We start from the raw sequence: 20,664 nt of genomic DNA on the forward strand, positions 1-20,664 counted from the left end.
CTTTTTCTGTGAATTAGTTGCTATAGAAATGCTAACATCGGGATGAGTGCATTAATCTAAACCTAACATAATGAACTTTTTTTTTTTGACCAATCAGAATCGAGTAGCATCAAGGGGGAAGAGATGTTTTTCGAAGGATTGCAGGGCAGCAATAGGAGAAATTTGTTAGATATTCAACAACTTAGAACACTTTCAGAACATTAATTGACTAGTGTCAATTAATTGACATTAATTGACTGAGATTGGTTTAAATGAGACATTTCTCATTTTATAATAAGTAAAGAATATGTGCTTTTATAGGAGAATAATCAGTGACTTGGTGGTTAAAGCAGTGTTACTTGCTATCTGAATTGATTGTTTCTAAAAAAAGAATGTCCCATGAAGTTATATAATGGGTCATACAGTACTAATAACATGTATAGTTCTATTTATTGATGAACAACAGTGAGACGTTAGTGCCTGTTCTCACTTAGGTTATAGCAGCTATAAATAATCGTTACTTTATCTCATGAAATGAACAAGACGAATATGTTGTTAGCATTGCAGATTTGGTAGTGTAAGGATCGATTATGGCAAAGGCTTAGTTTACAATGCAGGTACTATAACTAATCCTAGTGAAAAACGTGGCGTTCGTACATACGTGTATTTACTAAAAAAGGATTTTCAATTAAAATTGAATTTTTTTCACGTTATGTAGGTATATGTGCTGCTATTATCAATCTATAACTGCAACATTTTCAGTAGGAACATTATACACTAGTTGCATGCATCATTTAACTACGACGATATAAAAGGATAGAATTTATTATAAAATTCACACCCTGAACCTTCTGGTAATGTGTACGATATAAGCTTTCTTCTGTCCAGTTTAAACTACTTAAATTGATACCCGAGTGCTCATTTTCTCAGCGAGAGGTTATTCTGAAGTCTAGACAAAAAAGTTTTCTGGTGAAAATCAGTATTGACGTCGTATCGCCCCAAAATTAGCCATCTGAGAGATGAAATAGAAAAAAGCAGTGTTGTACACATGACAGAAACTATGAGAACAAACCTCTGCTGATGTGAAGACTCGAGAAAAAGAAATGACCTTCCCCCTTTTTTTAACAGTTTTAGAATTAGAAACACACTTCCTGTTTCTAGTGCATGACAAAACATGACCGGTATTTCCATTTCTATAGGAAGGCTTTTGTAGGCTATAATGCGCATGTTTAACCGTATTCACTCTATATACAGACTTCGAGCAGTGCATGAGAGACAAATCAATGCCAATAACCTTAAAACGTGACATGCTTATTAGATGTAGATGTAAATAAATGTAGAAAGTGAGCATATATTAACATACAGTGTATTTGTGAATATTCTGAGGTACATCACAGATCATTTCTGTTACCGTGTCCTCACTAACCATGTGACCAGAATCATGGCAGCTTTACTGCAACACAAGGAAACTAAAACTTGCACTGAACTGTGTATTTACCTGCTACGACACATCAGACCACTGATATTGTGTGTGATCGTTTTTGTTATTTTTTTCCCCCTGGATTTATTTTCACTGGAATCATTGTTTTTTGTACATTGTGTAAAAAAATGTCTTTTCGTAAAACCTGAATGCCAATATGTGAATAAAAGACTGACTATAAATAATTTATAATGTCCATTAAAAATAATGTTAACAGTACATATACAATTTCCTATATATGTTCTCATATTGTGTTCTGTTAAAGAAATATTTCTCTTTATTTCCACATGTACCTTACAGCGCAGTGAAATTCTTTCTTCACATATACCAACGATGTAATAAAGCCGGGGTCAGAGCGCCCCTGGAGCACAGAGAGTTAAGGGCCTTGCTCATGGGCCCAACAGTGGAAGCTTGGCGATACTGGGGCTTGAACCCCAGTTTATAATATTTAGTGCCCTCTCTTGGCTGTAACGTGAACTGCAATTGAAATCTTCACTGTTTTATATAAAAGTGAAAAGCTCTAGATGTGGTTGAAGCAAATTTCCAGGTTGGAATACGTACTGTACGAAAGCTAAATAAACAATGTCCTCTTGTTGATTACAAGAAAATGTTTACAAGAAAATACTTTATTCATCTACGTTAACGCACCATCACCTTCAAAATAGTCCCCTTGCACAGCAATACAGCGCTCCCAGCGTTCCTGCCACTTCTGAAAAGTGTCCTGGAAGTCTTCTTTTCGAGGCGCGTCAAGCACCTTCTGTGATTCGTGCCAGATCTCCGCAATGGTGTCAAAAAGGCGACCTTTGAGCTGCATCTTCATCTTCATTGTGAAGTCCACAGGAGCCAAATCTGGCGAATAGGGCGGATGCAAAAGTGAGATCATGTGGATTGTTCTCCGATGATCATTATGCACAAGTTACCGAATGGTTTTGACGTTTTCGGGGGTTGAGCTTGTTGAAGGTCTTTCAGATCTCTCATCGTCTTCCATTGTTCTTTCACTCTAGCAGCGATCGTGCCACTCAAAACACCTCAAATGACTCATCGCCGTATGTCGAACGTATGCAATTGCACCAGTTATCTTCTATTTTATTTAACAAATTGTCTGGAAATCCTCTCTAACAGGTAGTACACGAAGAGTGTTTCTCAGTAGTAAATTCAGATGATAGCTGAACCCTTCCTTAAATGATATTCAAGATATTTCCACCAAACCAATCACAAATGAATGATGCATATGTGTAAAACCATGATCACACAGCATCGATAGCTTTCTTTCACTCTCTCCTTCTTGCTCTCTCTTTCTCCACACCCTCAGTCATATGACAGCAGCTTGTGCTCCAGTTGGATGGAGACCATCGCCATAGTAACCTTGACATATCGTTGATGTCACCAGTAAATTTGTGAATGAAGAGAGAAAAGCAAGAACGAAAAGCATGGCGTGTGTGATGACCTGATCTGCGGTGCACAAAAAATCAAAAGGTTCAATGTTTATATGCTGTTACCTGCAATATTCACTGGGATCTGCCTTTATCGTGTGTGTGTGTGTGTGTGTGTGTGTGTGTGTGTGTGTGTGTGTGTGTGTGTGTGTGTGTGTGTGAGAGAGAGAGAGAAAGAGAGAGAGAGAGAGAGAGAGAGAGAGAGAGAGAGAGAGAGAGAGAGAGAGAGAGACAAAGGCGACAAAGCTGAAATCGCACTGATATGGTGTTTGGATGTTGACTAGCCATCAAACCTCATATGGACTTTGGGATAAACATGACTTGAAGACAATATAAATTATGGACCTGGAAAAAGAGCTGAGCTGAGATTGTGGAGTGTTCCTGTACTGTATCATATGACCAGAGTTATTTTCTGTTCCTCCTCAGCTGATAAATCCTGATAATAATAATGAAAGAGAGAGAGAGAGAGAGAGAGAGAGAGAGAGAGAGAGAGAGAGAGAGAGAGAGAGAGAGAGAAAGAGAAAAGGAGAGAGAAGGAGGAGGAGGAAGGAAGCTGGATATAGAGTTTTATAGAGTGCTGAGTAAGACAACATACTTTTACACATATTCACTGATAGAACACCGATATGAGGTTTTTACTCACACTGTTGCCACAAAGCACGAGGTATACAACCATATATGATGGTTTTATACCTGAATTTCTAAAAAAGATGTTGGAAAAAAAGCCTAAAACTGACTAAGCCATCTGACTAAAACCGGAATGCTTTGATTTGCAAAATTGATAAACCCAAATTTTATTCACAGCAGAACATAGAAAATAATTAAACATTTATATTAAATAAATGCACCATTGTAAGTATACAAAAGGTTATTTTTAATTTGATGGCGGCAATTTTTTATTTTTTTTTAATCGTAATGAAAAACATTCAGCAACTCGTGTGCTACTTTTAGATTTTTTTTTTTTACATTTTACAATTCACATTTTGTATTTTTAGATCATAATTTATTGTGGAATTTCTATATACAATTTCTCTTTAGTGCAGGGGGCCCCAAACTTTTTTCTGTGGGGGCCACAGCATTTTTCTGGCTCTGCCTATAACAGAAAATGACATAGTCCAAAGTGACTACGACTACCATTAAGAACTTTTCGTTAGTTTGTGGATAAATCTAACAAATAATTAGTCCGTGTTTATAATTAAGGGAAATTCTAGTTTGAAAGCCAACCTTTATTTTTAAAAACAGATATGATATGAGTAAAACATTTAAAATATCTCTGCTATTGTTCTAAATGTGCTGTATTTAGCCTGCAACACGTAGTTTGGGGATCCATGCTTTAGTGGATTCAATTGGCAAATCATAACATTGTGTCACTGTGTACAAAGTGAGCTTCATGAGGACATGGTTGTCTGATGTTGGCCTACATGATTTAGGTGTCCTACATAGAACCTTGACCTCAACTTTACCAAACACTTTGTACTGAATGCCAAACACACAATACGTCTTGCACGCCATCTGAGAAAAGCAGAGGCATAAAATGAGAACTGAACTTGGTATGAGATGCTCTTAGTTTCAGTTTCATCTCTACATATATTTATTTTGACTTACACATAGATCAGTTATAAAATCCAAGTATTGTGTTGAGATAAAGTAAAGGGTCTTGCTGAACATGCTCAAAAAACTTAGACCACCATAATGACATTTTTTTTCCTTCTTAACATATCTTTTACCAGTGAAAATGTCATGTACACAAGTCATGCTTCTAGTACTTTCTAGTTTTACAGCGCATCAACGATATAAGCAACTTTTACTCTCATGGCTTATTTATTCTACAGAAGACGTGATCATTTTTTACTAAAGCTTATGTGGTGTATCTTTAATTAGCTAAAGGCACTTATGCATTTATGTGCCTTACATTTTTTACGGGTACATAATATTCAAATACACAGTACATGTGTAGAAAAAGATCGTACACACACCAGAGACAAGGAAAGGTGATTCTGAGAGCGATTCACAACCTTCCAGTCTTTGCTAATAGCCTGGGTCTACTACTCAGGAAAGCCATCTAACTTTTAGTTTATCTTCTATGTCACAGGCTAAATACCGTTTCTTTGTAATACCTGAGCTCTGATTCTACAGCACATGTATTTAAAGGTAATTGGAATTTCAATATATTTTATATTTAGAATAAGCTTTAAAGGTTTATTATTCAGTATGAGGACACTCATGGCTTTAAATGACCAACATACTGACTAACTCAAAATTCATTCTAGAATTTACTAGTTTACGTAATGGCACATGGATATGGATGATAAAACTCCAGGATGGTGTTTATTATGGTGCTGTCCAACTGTATAAGTTTCTTGATGGAGTTCTTAACTCCTCCCCTTGGATTTTTATTATGAGTGTGTTTTATGCAAACAGATTAGCCTGTTGTAGATTAATGCAATAAAGTGTTCCTTTAAATCCTCCACACTATGAACTAAAAATGTCATATTTTTATATGACAGCTTGGATGCATGATATGTTCAATGCCACAAACATTGAACAGTAGTAAATGTTATAGTAAAGTAATAGTTTTTTTTTTTTTTTCACTTTATACCTTATACAGCACAGTGAAATTCTTTCCTCACATAAACCAGCTGGGGTCAGAGCACATGGTCAGCCATGATACAGCACCACTGGAGCTTTGAGTTTTGGGGACCTTGTTCAGGGGCCCCAGGAGTGCTAGCTTGGGTTTGATCTTCCGATCAGTAACCGAGCACCTTAACCACTCAGCTATTATCTCCCCAAATTAGGTGCATTTTGTAATCGATTGTATAGTTAAGAAGCAGAAATCAACAGTTTTGCTGGATATGTGTAACATAAACAGTTTGTTTTCCTTTAAATGCTGTTGAAATCATTAACATAATAACCTGGTATAACAACTCAGACAACAAGTTTATATAAAAAGGGTTTATTTATATTGTAGACAAATATGAAGAGTCAAAGTAAAGTGAAGGTGAAGCAGCGTCAGGTGATTTTGACACCTTGTCACTGTGTGTTATATATTTTTATAATACAGTACAGACCAAAAGTTTGGACACACCTTCTCATTCAAAGAGTTTTCTTTATTTTCATGACTATGTAAATTGTAGAGTCACACTGAAGGCATCAAGGGCTATTTGACCAAGAAGGAGAGTGATGGGGTGCTGCGCCAGATGACCTGGCCTCCACAGTCACCGGACCTGAACCCAATCGAGATGGTTTAGGGGTGAGCTGGACCGCAGAGTGAAGGCAAAAGGGCCAACAAGTGCCAAGCATCTCTCGGGGAACTCCTTTAAGACTGTTGGAAGACCATTTCAGGTGACTACCTCTTCAAGCTCATAATTCATAGTTTTGATGCCTTCAGTGTGAATCTACAATTTTCATAGTCATGAAAATAAAGAAAACTCTTTGAATGAGAAGGTGTGTCCAAACTTTTGGTCTGTACTGTATATACATAGGAATTATGTTTAAATTATGTTTTATACACATCCTGTTGTGTACCATATATATATATATATATATATATATATATATATATATATATATATATATATATATATATATATATATATATATATATATATATTACATGTTATAAAACAGGACTGTTGATACCCAGTGTGTGCCTGTGTGCCATCTCATACTGTTCTTGCACTATTAAGGGTTTAAGAGAAGCTGGCCAAATTAACACGCATGCGCATTAAGTACCTGGTGGGAAAACGAGGATGGGGCGTTTGTATAAGAAAGGGGCGGATCCGTTTAATCGGCAAAAATTAAGGGGGCGGGGCGTCGGTGTGTGTGTGTGTGACACAGCTGACGCGCTCGAGTCTCTCTGCCTCCATCACCTCATCATTCTCCAGCTTGGTGCGCGTGCGTGTGTATGCGTGTGTGTGAAAGAGAGAGAGAGCGTACACACTCTTTTTTTTTTCTTCCTCCCCTTATCCGTCCCTCCTCCTACTTCTCCTCCCCGCCTCTCTCTCTCTCTCTCTCTCTCTCTCTCTCTCTCTCTCTCTCTCTCTCTCTCTCTCTCTCCCCTTTTACCGTTTCCCCAAGAATCTGCGGAACCTATCCGTCGGGAGAGTCGGTCGGTCGCGCGCGCAAGCGCGCTCACGGACGTCGGTCGATAGCACGGGAAGCGGAGAGGAGTGTCGCGCGACCAGTAAGTACCTCGCTGCCTCCCTCGATGCTTTAAATACCCCCCTCTCATCCAACTACCCCAACTCACCCTCTTGACGCACAACAAAAACCCTGAAAATGTTGTTTTTCCGGGCTGCGTTTTTTTTTTTAACGAGAGATGAGAGCGAGCGAGCGCGTGCGCGCGGCTGGAGAGCGAGAGCGCGCGCTGCGTGTGCGTGCGCGTGCGTGCGAGATGGACAGCGTCCGCGTCTTTCATCGCGGCCGCTCGTTTTGATAGTCGGCGTACGATAAAGTAAAGAAGAAGAAGAAAAAAAAAGACGACAGGGAGATTGTGCATGATGGAGAGGAAAGGGAATGGTGTGAGTGGAGGAGGAGGAGGAGGAGGTGGTGGTGGAGGAGGAGGAAGCTTCAGGGTGCAGAACCGCGGCGTTTAACGCGTCTTTTTATTTCGGGTGTATTTTATGTTTGATTGACCCAAACGCGTTATGCAATTATGCAGCGGACGGGAAATAATAAAAAGAAAACATCTGGATCTTCTGTAGCGCGCGCTCTCAACGTTGAGAGATGCAGAGCGGATTTCTGGGAGAGGAAACATGACATCCAGCTCACCTGATCTCTCTCTCTCTCTCTCTCTCTCTCTCTCTCTCTCTCTCTCTCTCTCTCTCTCTCTCTATCTCTGCAAGTGTCTCTTTGGTTTTGGTGGGCCTGCAGATCTTTTGTAAGGTGCATTGTGGTGTGTGATGTGGACACCTGCATGTCTGCAAATGCACATAGATATGTGTGTGTGTGTGTGTGAGAAACAGATGTGGATGTCGTAAAGGTTCAGGTGCATTGGATGTACATCTGATGGACTCAGAGTAGGAGCACGGCACGCAGGAGGGCCTGGAGTGGAGTAGAAGCTGAGCTATAAAGCACATCAGCTTTCTGTGTTCTCTCGATGCAGGCCACACGCATCTCAGCATCTTCTCACCACTAGCACCGACCTGCGTCCCTCTGTGATCGTCCACCTTTCTACCATGAACAGACCTGGTATGATTGAAATCGTCATGGCAGCCTTTGGCTTTGCGTCTGCAGCACAGCAGATGCTTCAGTAAAGCAGGTGAATTGTGTTCTGCGACGCCAGTTAGACGTCTGAGGTCCACCAGTAACGTGGGGATCACAAGCAGCAGCATCATCACCACCATAATCATCATCATCATCATCATCATCATCATAACAGTATTTAAGATTATCTTGAGTTGGGAATTATCGAGGTGTGTGTGTGTGTGTGTGTGTGTGTGTACGCGCGCGTATGGGAGTGATGATGTAATGCGTGTATGTGAGCGACTGTAGCAGAGAGAGAGAGTGAGAGAGAAAGAGGGAGAGAGGGAGAGGTAGTGGAGGCACGTGCCACTGCCAATCCAACGCAGGACCCCTGCTGGATAAAGGAGGATACTGCACCCAGACAGGATCACTTCCTAAGATGGCACATGCACTGTAATAACCTCAGTGTAGGTTATCAGCCAAGGTGTGTGTGTGTGTGTGTGTGTGTGTGTGTGTGTGTGTGTGTGTGTGTGTGTGTGTGTGTGTGTGTGTGTGCATTCTCTATATTTCATTCACATTTGTGTTACATGCATCGCATCCTGACCCTGCTTCCATATACACCACATACTGTGTGCTTTATATGTTTGTATAGACAAAAACACACAATACAGGAGACTGCAATTTTTATTTAATTCAGAACATTATCAAGAACGTGTTAAATTTCATCATATTGTTCCTTTATGGTGAAGGCTAGTTTTGGGGAGGTAAGTCTTGAGATTGAAATCGGTTTCTATTGAAATGTTCTATATTTTTGGCCTGAGACAGGGGGACGTTTCTTAATATTGCTTTCTCAATTACAATGCCATTTGGAAGAAGGAAAAAAAATAGTATATTGTATAACAAACCTTATTGAAATTCTTTCATTTTTTGGTGACATTTAAAATCATGCTATAGGAAAAAAAACAAGTGAGGAATTTGCGTCGACGTTGGTGCAAACGTTAGATTTTAAGTTTCTGAATGCAATGAAGGTATACAACAGTAACAGTGGAGAATCAGACTGGCAAGTTAGTGATCGACAAGTGTTGATGGTGGTATGAGTGTGAGAGTTTAAGCTTTGGAAGCTGATCTGCTTGAACATATTGCATAGACAAAGAGGTGATAAACCTTGGACAGATTAAAGCATTGCTGCACTGCTGTTTTTTTATGTAAATTCAGTTGGGACTGCTATCAGCAAGAAGTGGCATTGTGGGTAATGTAAGAAAATCACACTGAGGAAACACAATTAAAGATCACATATTTATGATTAAAGAAGATATGAAAGAACAGTCCCAGATACACTAGGTCTTAATAAACTGAAGGGTCATTTATTATTTACTAAATTATTACTACTTAATTTTCTACGCTTTAAGAGTTAACCAGTAGGTACAGCATACAGATGTATTATAATGCAAACAGAATGCATTTTATCCTATGGTGTAAAATGTCAATAATGGTGTTGAGAAGTCTCAAAAGAGGATGGGGATGTTTTACTGCAAATCACCAAAGTAAATTCCAACCTTCTTGCAAAGATTCTGCAGCTTGTGGATATAAAAGTGTACTGAAATGTTTCAGAAGAGGATTTCACTTATTCAAAGATGCTGGGTGAAATGTATTTATTCATTTGTTTTTATTTACCAAAAAACACAACAGGTTATTATTTTTTATTACAGATATTACACTTGATCTCATATTTTTTTCCCCCACACACACAAGAAATCCACCATCTTTGAGTTGGGATAAAATCGAAAATGTTTTCATATTCACTGTATTTACTTAGTACATAGGATATAAAGCAATGTAGTGTAATGGTGGTATGCTATATTCTCCCCATTGCAACTTTGGTGTATTTCTGATGTATACTTTGTCTCATGCTCAAGTTCAATATTAAATGGATAGGACCTAAGGTGTGAATCTGATTGCAGAATGTTTGTTTCATTACCAGCGTACCTTCTTCTTTTAGGTAAATGTGTTATTTCTTTTGTGCAGTGTGCGTACCTGCGGCCCAACCCGGCCGCCTCGGCTGCCCCGGCCTATTGGCGGCGTGGCCGGCTAAGTGAGGGGCTCTGCGCTCCTGGAATGGGCAGCGTGGGCAGTGGAGCCTCCAGCCAGCGGGCCATCACCATGCGAAGTGTGGGCACGCGGACCACCCCAAACGGGCCCCTGGCGCCCGCGCTGCCCCCAAACTCTGTCCGCCGGCGTCTGGATGATCGCAGCTTCAGCGCTGACCGTCTGCCTGCTCCGGCCACGAAGACCGCAGGCGTCACTGCCAACGAGCACTCTGAGCGCTCAGCCGCTTCTCACAACGCTAATCGGCAGCACACCGTCAATGGCGAGCGACTGCTCTCAAACACTTCTTTCTCCAATGGGCCCATTAGAAGGGAACCAGGCCACAGGCGAGGTGAGAGCCTGGATCTGTGTGGAAACAGCATAGTCCTTAACAACAACAACAACGAAAACAAAAACAGCAGCCATCAAGCACCAGCGCAGCAGCAGCATCAGCACAAGGACAAGAGCAAAGCCAAGACGGACAACCACAACCCTCCCAACATCCTGCCCATCTCTGGCAAGCTGGAGCAAGCACAGGTACAACATGGCCTGAGCACCGAGGGAAAGGTATTTTCATTTTGGTGACTTTTCTGGTTTAATGTAACTGATAGATCGAAGTGATGGTAAAAGTTCCATTGTAAATGCTAATTTGCTAATTACTATAAAATGCAGTCAAGTGTACACACACACAGGTACTTTTGTTTACTATAAAGTCTTCGATTTGATGTATGGTGAGCCCATTGAAAATCATATTTTCACTATTTTTTAAACTTAAAATTGCATTTTTCTACCAGAGGTCCGAGTCCCAAAATCCTGGATGCAGCAACTTTATGTAGAAACACAAATAATTTTTATGTCTATCCAAGTATCCAGCAATTCCACAGATTAATACCACTTATTGATGCTTGGAACAGGGGACATGGTAGCGTAGTAGTTAAGCTATTCAGACTTTGTATACAAAGGTCATGAGTTCCAATCCCAGAAACACAAATCTGCCATTTCTGGGCCCCTGAGCAAGGCCCTTAACCCTATAGTTGCGTAGAAAAACGTAAGTCGCTCTGAATAAAGTCTGCTGTAAATAAATGTCAAAACTCATGTTGTTTGTACATTTTAAACACATTTATACTTAATTCACTGCCACTGATTAAAATAATAATAATTTCCTATTTAGGACCCGGATGCACTGGTTCGTCCCTCTGCCTTCAAGCCTGTGGTGCCCAAGAGCTTTCATTCCATGCAAAACCTGGTGTGCCCCCTTCAGACCAGCGTAGGTGCAAGCGGGGGCACATCGAGCAGTGGTGGAGGTGACAGAGGTGGCCAGGGCACCTCAGGAATTCGCCCAGATGAAGAAACCACTAACAGCCGAGGAACACACTCTGGTGGAGGATTACGAGCAGGCCAAGGCAGCTTGTCTGATTCTGGCAGGAATTCGCTGACCAGTCTGCCCACGTACGCAGGTACAGGCTCAGGCTACGGCCCTCCACCGGCACTTGGACCTCTTAGTGCCTCCACCAGCCACATCAACCGTCTGGGTACAGCAACAAGCGGCCTGGACAAGACCGATAAACCGGGCTATCAGAATGGGTTGAGCGCCTCTGACAGTGGCCACTCGTCTTCGGGCAAAAGCTCATCATCTTATCAGCGCCTCAGCCACTTAAGTGACGCTCCGGCACCCTTGCGGCCATCTCCATCCTCTGATGACGTCATTCGTGACCTGGAGGACCGCTTGTGGGAAAGAGAGCAAGAGGTGAGGATGAAGGTATATCATCATAGCATTGTCATGTAGAAATTCAAGTACGTGTACCTTGTTCCTGCGTTGATTATGCTTCCTGTGCTCTCCTGTTTCTTATTCCTAGGTGCTCCATATGAGACGGAACCTGGATCAGAGCGAGGCTGCAATCGTGCAGGTGTTCGAGGAAAAGCATCGGGTGTGGGAGCGTGAAATGGAGGAACTGAGACAGAACTATGCGGGGCGGCTGCAGCAGGTGACCCGACGCGCCCAGCGTTCCCAGCAGGCTCTGCAGGCCCAGATCAGCCGCTTGCAGCAGGACAAGCACAGGCTCCAGGATGAAATGACTCTGCTCCTGGCCCAGCGTGAAGAGCTAGAGAAGAAGTGCCTGGACTATAGGAAGGAGCAGGCTGACCTCCTGCCCAAGCTGGAGGAGACCAAGTGGGAGGTGAGAGGATAGAGATTAATGAAACAAAATCGTATCCTTACTGCGAATATAATCCAACCTTTACAAATGATAAATTAACAATTGTAAACAAAGATAAAGACGATTTCAGCATCCTTCATCAAAAATTGTATTTTAAAATATGGATATATTGTGGATATGTTAGCATAATCAATCATCGTTAATGTATGAATCACTTTTATGCAAAACATCCAAAGTTTTATGGTTTCTGTCATTACTGTTGTTCTTGTTTCTTATTAGCAAAATTGCCAGGATAAACATCTATGACTAACAAGCATCTGCAGTTACCAAGCTGCTGTACAAAGCCAGAAACTTAATATTCAACCAGTAACCTACAGTAGTTAGAGGTCTGCAAGACAACCACTAGCTTTGCCAGGGAGTCTGGTACACTTCATCAATGACCACCATTTATAACATTTTAACATCATGCATGTTGGTTCACATTTTTTTATTAAGTTTCCTCCGGAAAGCTCACAGCATTTATTTTCCCACTGGAAGTATATAGGGCCAATCAAATTGCAGTCTTCAAGATTCTAAATATTTTGTCCAGAAAAGTGTACAATGGATTTCAGATGCTCAATTTTCTGTGTATGGAGTGTCTGAGGCTGAGACTCCCAGCATCCTAACTTTTGTGACCACAAGATTATGTCACCTATTAGCTATTATGTTAAACCAGACCTGTGTAATGAGTTGCCTTTTAATAGCACTTTAATAGTCACTGTTACCAGCAACAGCCTTCTGGTAGCCCGATGTGCTTTTTCCCCCTCTCAGTTAGCCCCCTTCTATTAAAATCTAAGGGCATTGACCTGGAGCAGACTCGCATTGCCATCATTCGCTCTGCTTGCTCTCCAGGTGTGTCAGAAGGCAGGTGAGATCTCCTTGCTGAAACAACAGCTGAGGGAGAGCCAGGGCGAGGTGACCCAGCGTGCTGGAGAGATGGTGGCTCTGAGGAATCAGCTGAAGGAGCTGAATGCCCAGCTGAGGGAGCGGGAGCAGGCCGAGATCAGCCTGAAGGAGTCCTTCTGCACCAAGACGCTGGAGCTGGAGCGCTGCGAGGCAGAACTGCAGGCCATGCTGGCCGAGGTGCTGAGTTAACCCTTGAACCTAAACCTTTTAAGGGCTGCGCCTAAATATCTGTACACCAAAAAAGTAGTATTTCTTTAAATAAACATCATCAGTGCATAAAGACAGACAGAGGTGTTGGGTCACCGCCTACTTTTTCTATTTCCGCTCTGAAACTGCTAGTTCAGCTATACGGAAATAATCATGGTAATACCATAGCCATTAACATCACCACACAACAACTCTTAACAAACCATTCTACATTTTGTATTGATTAGGAGAAATATGACACAATACATTAAAACGATTAATTAATAAATTAAGAATATTTGAATATACTCTAGTATGCACTAATATACAGTAAACTTTTTTAAAAGATAGACGCGTTGTCGTTACTGTTTTTTCTGAATAACTGTAGCTTTAAAATTCAATTTTTCATTTTCCTTCTTCAAATACAACTCAACCAATCCATTCATTCCCAAGACTTTCATGATGGCAACAGGTTTATTTGTACAAAACGTGCAGGAAAGCCCAAATCCGCTACTGGACAGGCTTTGAAACACACCCAGTGATGTGTTCTGGTTTAGAAATCTAGTTTCATAGCTCTTCAGATAATTTTGGCCTTTACTGAGATCAATGTTGGGCAACACTGTAGCTGTAGAACCTTCACTGAGCATATTATCATGTTTATTTAAATGAAAAATAAATGGCTTCAATCTAACTTAGCATTCACGGATACAGAAATCACATACAAACAAACATATTTAAACATGGAGTATTATGGGGATGTTTCTTTTAAAGTTTTATTCCGCATTCCATAATACGTCGAGTAGTCTTGTTCTTGTCAAGGTTTCTTCAGTATTCCATCTCAGGAAGTTTTTCCTTGCCACATTTTCCACTGGCTTGATCATTAGGGATAAACTTATAGGGACTAATTTATGACATTAAACTGTAAATGTCTATTGTTAAAACATCAATACAAATAAAATGATATGGAAATAAACATTACCTCCTAAATGTACTCGAATTGCACTATGCAAATACACAGTTTTTTATCCAATTCTCGAACCAATGTACTAATTTGTTAACCCAATTGTATAAAATATTAAGCTTGATGCCTCCAGTACCGACTTTTTGCTCACTGCATTCAAATGCATGTAAGTCAGGTGACTAAGTGAATTCTTTGACTAGCCCTATTTTTCCTAGTCCTTTCCTCTCATTTGTTTACACATTTCCTAATTTTCTTTTATTCTATAGGTGACCGTCCTGAGAGACAAGCTGAGTGCATTTGAGATAGAGGTAGCTGGGCTGAAGAAAGCCCTAAGTGAGCTTAGCAACACCACTAGCACTCGCACAACTGAGTCCAGCTTGGCCGATATGGGTCAGCTGGTGCTGTCTCGCAGTCGGGAACGCCTTCTATCTCCCATGAGCCCACCGGAGACGCCCAACTCGTTGCCCCCTCTTTCGTCGCTGCCCTCTGTGCCCTCACTGCCCCCTGTGCCCTCACTTCCACCTTTGCCTGCACTGCCTGCCCCGGACCCGCTGCTTAGCCTGCAGAGCGATGATTCCAAGGTGCAGAGGCAGGAAGCAGGAGACCTGCGGCGCCAGCTGGAGCTACTTCAGGGGGAGCTACGTCTGGAGCGGCAGCAACGCGAACGCCAGGCCCTCACCTTCGCCCACGAGCGCCAGACCTGGCAGGGAGAAAAAGAGCGTGTGCTCAAGTACCAGGCACAGCTGCAGCTCAGCTATGTAGAAATGCTTCAGAAGAACCAGGCACTGGAGGAGCGTGTCGACCAGCTCGGGGCCCAGCTGGCCACTCCGATCCTGGTATCTCCGGCAACACCAACTTTGCCACCTCCTTCTACCAGTTCCGAGGGGCCTACTACAGCGCCAGTGGCCGTGTCAATCACCTCCCCGACTCCCCCTGTTGAGGAGAAAAAGGTGCCTGCGCTGCACCAGCTGGCACCCCCGTGGCCCGTTCCCACTCGTCTGGAGAGGATCGAGTCAACAGAGATATAATGCCAGTAAATGTGACCTCTTTGATGCAGTATAAAAAAAAAAAAAGAAACACTTAGAGCACCAGTTACAATAGCATTAAGTACAAACCCTCCTGAAACAAAAACGTCATGTCTATACCTTCTGAGGACAGTCCAAGGATGCCCTGCTGAGTGAGGCAGACGTCAGGGTTGAGGGGTGCAAGTTGCTAAGTAATATGTTTGTGTGGCCTTATGACTGACCTAGGAAAAGCTCTGGATCCTAAAAGGTTGCTTTGGTTGGGGGTGTAGGAAGAGCTGGCCCTGAGTCTGTAGCCAAGAGGAACGTGAGTAGATTGAACACTCAGGGGATAAGGGATCAGGCATTAATAATCCAGATTTAAGGCTAGACTGTTGTAAGCTAGCTCTCAATGCACGGTATAAATCTGTATCAACAGCTCTCAAGTTAAACTTTAAAGACACAACTGATATTATTTAAGGGTGCAGTTTTGTTAAGTCTATAAATTTATTATTTCAATAAACCTCTTGCCAGTTTTTTCTTTCTTTCGGTTTCTTAATTGTGAAAAACTATTTTAATTTCCCGTGCTGGCAAAGCACTACTAAACGCCACCCCCTTTCCTCGACACGTGAGGCCTGAATGGAACGGTTTGGCGGGAAAAGGAAAGTTTTCTAATATTTGCATTTTCACATCAGCAACCACCAAAACAAATGACAAACTGCTCCTTTAAATAACATATATAAACCCTACAGCGAACAAGAAATATCTCAAACAGAATCCATATCAGCTAAAGAGACTTAAAAAAAATGTAATTAGCAGATACAGGGAGATGCTGAGATACTGAATCACTTCCTGTCTATGGTGCTTGTCCATACCACACCAGTGTGTGTGTTTATTTTATTAAATTTTTTTCCAAAAATGAAGGACCAAATATTGAAGAGGCGTTGCTGGTCTCGAGTTCCCTCATAGTGGACGTAGTCGTGCTAGTGATTACCAGTGGACTCCAAGACCCCGGGGTGTTGTATAGGAGCGTGCCTCAACCCTCCTGCTCTGATAGCGAAAGCAGGGGCGGAGGACCGACACCTGGTGATTTGACTCGAAAATGTATTACCAGAACATTTCTGCTTTTCACCTTTGTATTCCATGTTTCCGAAACAATGTAGAATATATTAGAGAGCGAGCGAGAGGTATTGAAAAAAAAACGAATGAACAACAAAAAAAAAAATTAGTTTTAATGCACTTTGCTTTGGTCTCAGACAATGCTTCTTTATAAGAGAGGTGTGTGTGTTTGATGAACAGCATCTGCTGAGTGATGTTTGGTTTATGAAGCTGCTAGTTAGCGGAGGAGTCAGCGGCTGAGCCAAAAAAAAATTTATATATATATATATATATATATATATATATATAAAGAAAGAAAAAGTGCTAAGAGGGCAGTTAAATAGCATGTGGTCGGAGCACTTCTGAAGCACGGTCCGTCCACTGCTATTAAACTAATGAGTGTGTTTGAGTGGGTCCTTACCTTCTTCCAAAAAAAGAATATGTGTCAATGTATACTTTCTGAAAGTATCATTTAGAATATTTGACTTAAAAAAATCTCTTTATATATATATATAATATGCAGTAGATTGAAGTGATGTTTTGAAGTAAGTACACCGTGTACACAGGCTTCGTTGCCATATCTGAGTGGGAGATAAAGACTGAGACGTGACTCGTGTGCTTGTTGAAGGGGAGTAGGTTGGTCGTATGAGTGTGTAGCGTGGATCCAGATGGTTATAGACATATTTACAACCCAGTGGTAACGAGAAGATGGAGGTGGAAAAGTGGTAGCATTCAATAAAAATAAAAAAAAAAACACGAAAAAAAACTAACACCTTCTGTCACAAAGCCTTCATCATCATCATCATCATCAATTTTTTTGCGTACCATGTGACAATCATGGGTTCGACAAATCATTTGATATTATTATTTTATTATAAATGCTTATTGATACCATAGATGCCCAATTGTTGAGTTCATCTACAAATGAAATCGCTCAGGTATCGCATTTGGTGTCGATTAGCGAAAAAGGGGCGCAGCGAAAGATGCAGGATTTTAGATAGAAGAAGCAGTTAGTAGCTTTATATTCTTAATATAATCCAATCCACCTGAATCCATGTAGGTTACATGAGAAATTAGGCATGTGCTGATAACGTGTGATACAATACACATGATGTCATAAAACTCATTAAAATAACATTTTAATTATGCAAATAAAATTTGCATAATGGGTAGGCAATATGGACAAAATGTCATATCACAATACTTTTTTACCATGAAACTTTATTTATTCATTAATATCTGGTTTTGAACTTTCTTCGGGGTTGTTCATGGTACAGGAAACCCAGACTAGACCAAATTTAGTTTCTCTTGAATTTTATTTTCATGATATTCAGCAACTTATCTCAAATTCAGCCTAAAACTCAATTCAATATTCTGGTGTTTTCTTGGCAATTTCAAATTCAGTTAATCAAATTTATATTTAAATTCCAATCAAATTCTACATCCAAACTATTCGGAAATGCAAAATGGCACCGATTCATTGTCATTCAGCCAATCAGCAATCAAGAAATTATATTATTTCAGATCATTTTGTAAATAATTTTTAAATCAACCTCACAACCGTAAAGAATCATATAAATCATATTTACAAAATGTAAATTGACATTGTAATGTCACAGTTATCAAAAAACAAGCAAGTATATAACTTTTAACCAATAAAAACCTAAATGAAACCTTTTCATTTACTTACTCACAAAATAAGTAATGGCAGATGTTGTAAAAGTTCTGACGATACCTCGGATACTATCCGTAAGGGTTATTGCAATTTATTCATAGTTTTATTTTACAGTTATCATATTGCATGCATTGCAGTATTGATACCAGGTTGCTCTTTATCCCTCCCAAAACAATGCTCTTGCTTTTAGAAATTGCATACAAACCCAGTCTGATATCTGAGCAAACTGCTTCAGGAAAAATACACTTAAGTGATACACTTAAGGTAGAAATAGGGACCACATGTGAGTTATAAACTATAATAAGGATTAAAATAAATATTGTGATTTCTTCTTCTACACAAAATGGTATCAGCACATGTCTAGTACTTAATTCATCTTAAAAGCTAAGAACTACACTAATATTTATCCCATCATACTGTGTTTTCCCTATCATGTGACCAGATTTATGAAATATTTATTTATTTGTTTGTTCGTCTGTATGTTTGTTTGTTTGTTTATTTATTAGCTTTATGACACTGGGTGTTAAGCCAGACATAACCTACAAAGCTTTAGATGGACACCACCCCTCTACTGTCTTTGGCCACATTTGCTGCTATGTAATTCTGTTGTGTCCTGCTGTGTTCTTGGTAGAGACAAAGGGGCAGTTGACTGCATGTAAATATCATTGTTATTTATGTGTACATATCTATTCTATCCAAATATACCGAGCTATTGCGTGTGAATACTTTTGTGAATTCAATGAGACTGACATGTCAGCTTTTATTTTTCAAACTATCGATATAGGAATATAATATAATATATTAAAATCTTTACAAAAAAAAATAAAAATGTTCGATCGGCCATTACGTGTTATAAGAAAGGGAAGACCATGAAAGCTCCTGATGTCTATTTTCCACCGTCTCATATTTCTCAAAATGTTTGAAGGGAGGACAAACTGGTGCCACTGTTTTCATTCAGATTTTTTTATTCTTAAGGGGGAAAAAAGCATATCACAGCAAATATCAATGAGTTTAATGAAGAAAGGTATGAATACAATTAAGTCTGAGGGGTTTTAAGTTTTTTTTATTTTTTTATTTATAGGACCATAGAATGAGCAAAGGTTTGGGAGAAAGATTACAACAAGATACAGTGACACGTTAAATCACAAATTGAATTCAGAGAAACACTTGGAGGTGAGCTACACCAACAAGGATTAGAATAAGCAGAGTGTTTTATTTTAGTTTTTACTTTCATTTGTGTTGTACTGCTTAATTTCATTCATGGCTTAATAAACCTGCGATTTAAAACCTCTCATTCAAACTCTCGCTGGGATTTATTTATTGCTCAATGGTGCACTGGTTTCTTTACTTTGGCTTTTTTTATTGCTCATAATGATACACTGAATAAATAAATACATCATAATATAACAATTGAACATAATATAACAATATATACAGCATATATATATATATATATATATATATATATATATATATATATATATATATATATATATATATATATATATATATATATATATGATTCAGTGGGATGCAGTGGGATTCAGGAGGATTCAGTGGGAGGCAGTGGGATTCAGGGGGATTCATGGGGATTCAGTGGTATTTAATGGGGTTCAGGGGGGTTCAGTGGTATTCAATAAGATTCAGGGGGATACAGTGGTGTTTAAGGGGATTCAGGGAGATACAGTGGGATTCAATAGGATTCAGTGGTATTTAGTGGAAGGGATTCTGTTTTGTTACAGAGGTGAAATTTATTAGAAATTATTTAATAAACAAAGTTATAATGTTACCCAGACAATGTTCATTATAATCTTCATTCTCATTTAAGAAAGTTGTGAAATATTATTGTTAATTTTATGATAGTGTTTAAAGAATGTGCCTAATATGTACTAATTTGGATTATGTTCATTAAAAATGAAAAAGGATAAAAATAATTTTGTAAACAGTTTCATACTAAAATAAAATAAAACAAAATAAAATAAAATAAATAAATAAGCAAAACAAAAAAACTCCTTCAGATGTAAAATTATATCATGGTCAAATGTATATGGCTTAAAATATATATCTAATTAACTAGGTAATAATAATAATAATAATAATAATAATAATAATAATAATAATAATATTAATTATAATGATAATAATTGTTATTATTATCATTATTTTCATTATTATTATTATTATTATTATTATTATTATTATTATTATTATTATTATTATTATTATTATATGATTAATATTATATATTTTAGAATACTTTTTTTTTCCTTTATATGGTATTGGATGATATAAGATTATTTTTTTATTAGTATCATTCGGTTAAAAATAAATAAATTTAATCAACTAGATCAACATTTTATTATTTTACAATAATAATAATAATAAAAATAATTATAATAATTAATTTTTATTATCAATATCCAATAAATATTATTTATTATTTATTTTCATTTGTGTCATTTAGTGTTACACTTTTACGGC

General features: G+C 39.2%; 1 protein-coding gene across 10 annotated transcripts; it reads left to right on the forward strand.

Annotated features, from left to right (window-relative positions):
* The first annotated feature begins 6,699 nt into the window (after positions 1 to 6,699).
* On the forward strand, positions 6,700 to 19,477 carry lzts3a (leucine zipper, putative tumor suppressor family member 3a). Of its 10 annotated transcripts, none has more exons than XM_083531081.1 (7): positions 7,288 to 7,384; positions 8,389 to 8,560; positions 10,102 to 10,728; positions 11,333 to 11,908; positions 12,018 to 12,338; positions 13,209 to 13,439; positions 14,676 to 19,477. In XM_083531081.1, the coding sequence occupies exons 3-7, from the start codon at positions 10,192 to 10,194 to the stop codon at positions 15,435 to 15,437; spliced, it is 2,427 nt and encodes an 808-aa protein (XP_083387207.1). In that variant the 5' UTR covers positions 7,288 to 7,384; positions 8,389 to 8,560; positions 10,102 to 10,191; the 3' UTR covers positions 15,438 to 19,477. The 10 variants fall into 10 exon arrangements, with proteins under 10 accessions (XP_083387213.1, XP_083387206.1, XP_083387215.1 ...); XM_083531082.1 differs by having other exon boundaries at positions 7,301 to 7,384; positions 8,389 to 8,543; positions 11,333 to 11,920; XM_083531087.1 differs by lacking the exons at positions 7,288 to 7,384; positions 8,389 to 8,560 and adding an exon at positions 6,700 to 7,075.
* The last annotated feature ends 1,187 nt before the right edge of the window (positions 19,478 to 20,664 follow it).

The sequence above is a fragment of the Silurus aristotelis genome, assembly GCF_946808225.1.
Source record: "Silurus aristotelis genome assembly, chromosome: 26".
Classification (NCBI taxonomy): Eukaryota; Metazoa; Chordata; class Actinopteri; order Siluriformes; family Siluridae; genus Silurus; species Silurus aristotelis.

What these genes read in the sequence shown, in the direction of transcription:
- lzts3a (XM_083531080.1), top strand. Translation starts at nt 6,797, where the DNA reads ATGCGTGTGTGTGAAAGAGAGAGAGAGCGTACACACTCTTTTTTTTTT. An exon ending in AGAGGAGTGTCGCGCGACCA is followed by an intron (nt 7,076 to 10,101) that starts GTAAGTACCTCG and finishes TCTTTTGTGCAG; the next exon opens with TGTGCGTACCTGCGGCCCAA. An exon ending in AGCAAGAGGTGAGGATGAAG is followed by an intron (nt 11,921 to 12,017) that starts GTATATCATCAT and finishes TCTTATTCCTAG; the next exon opens with GTGCTCCATATGAGACGGAA.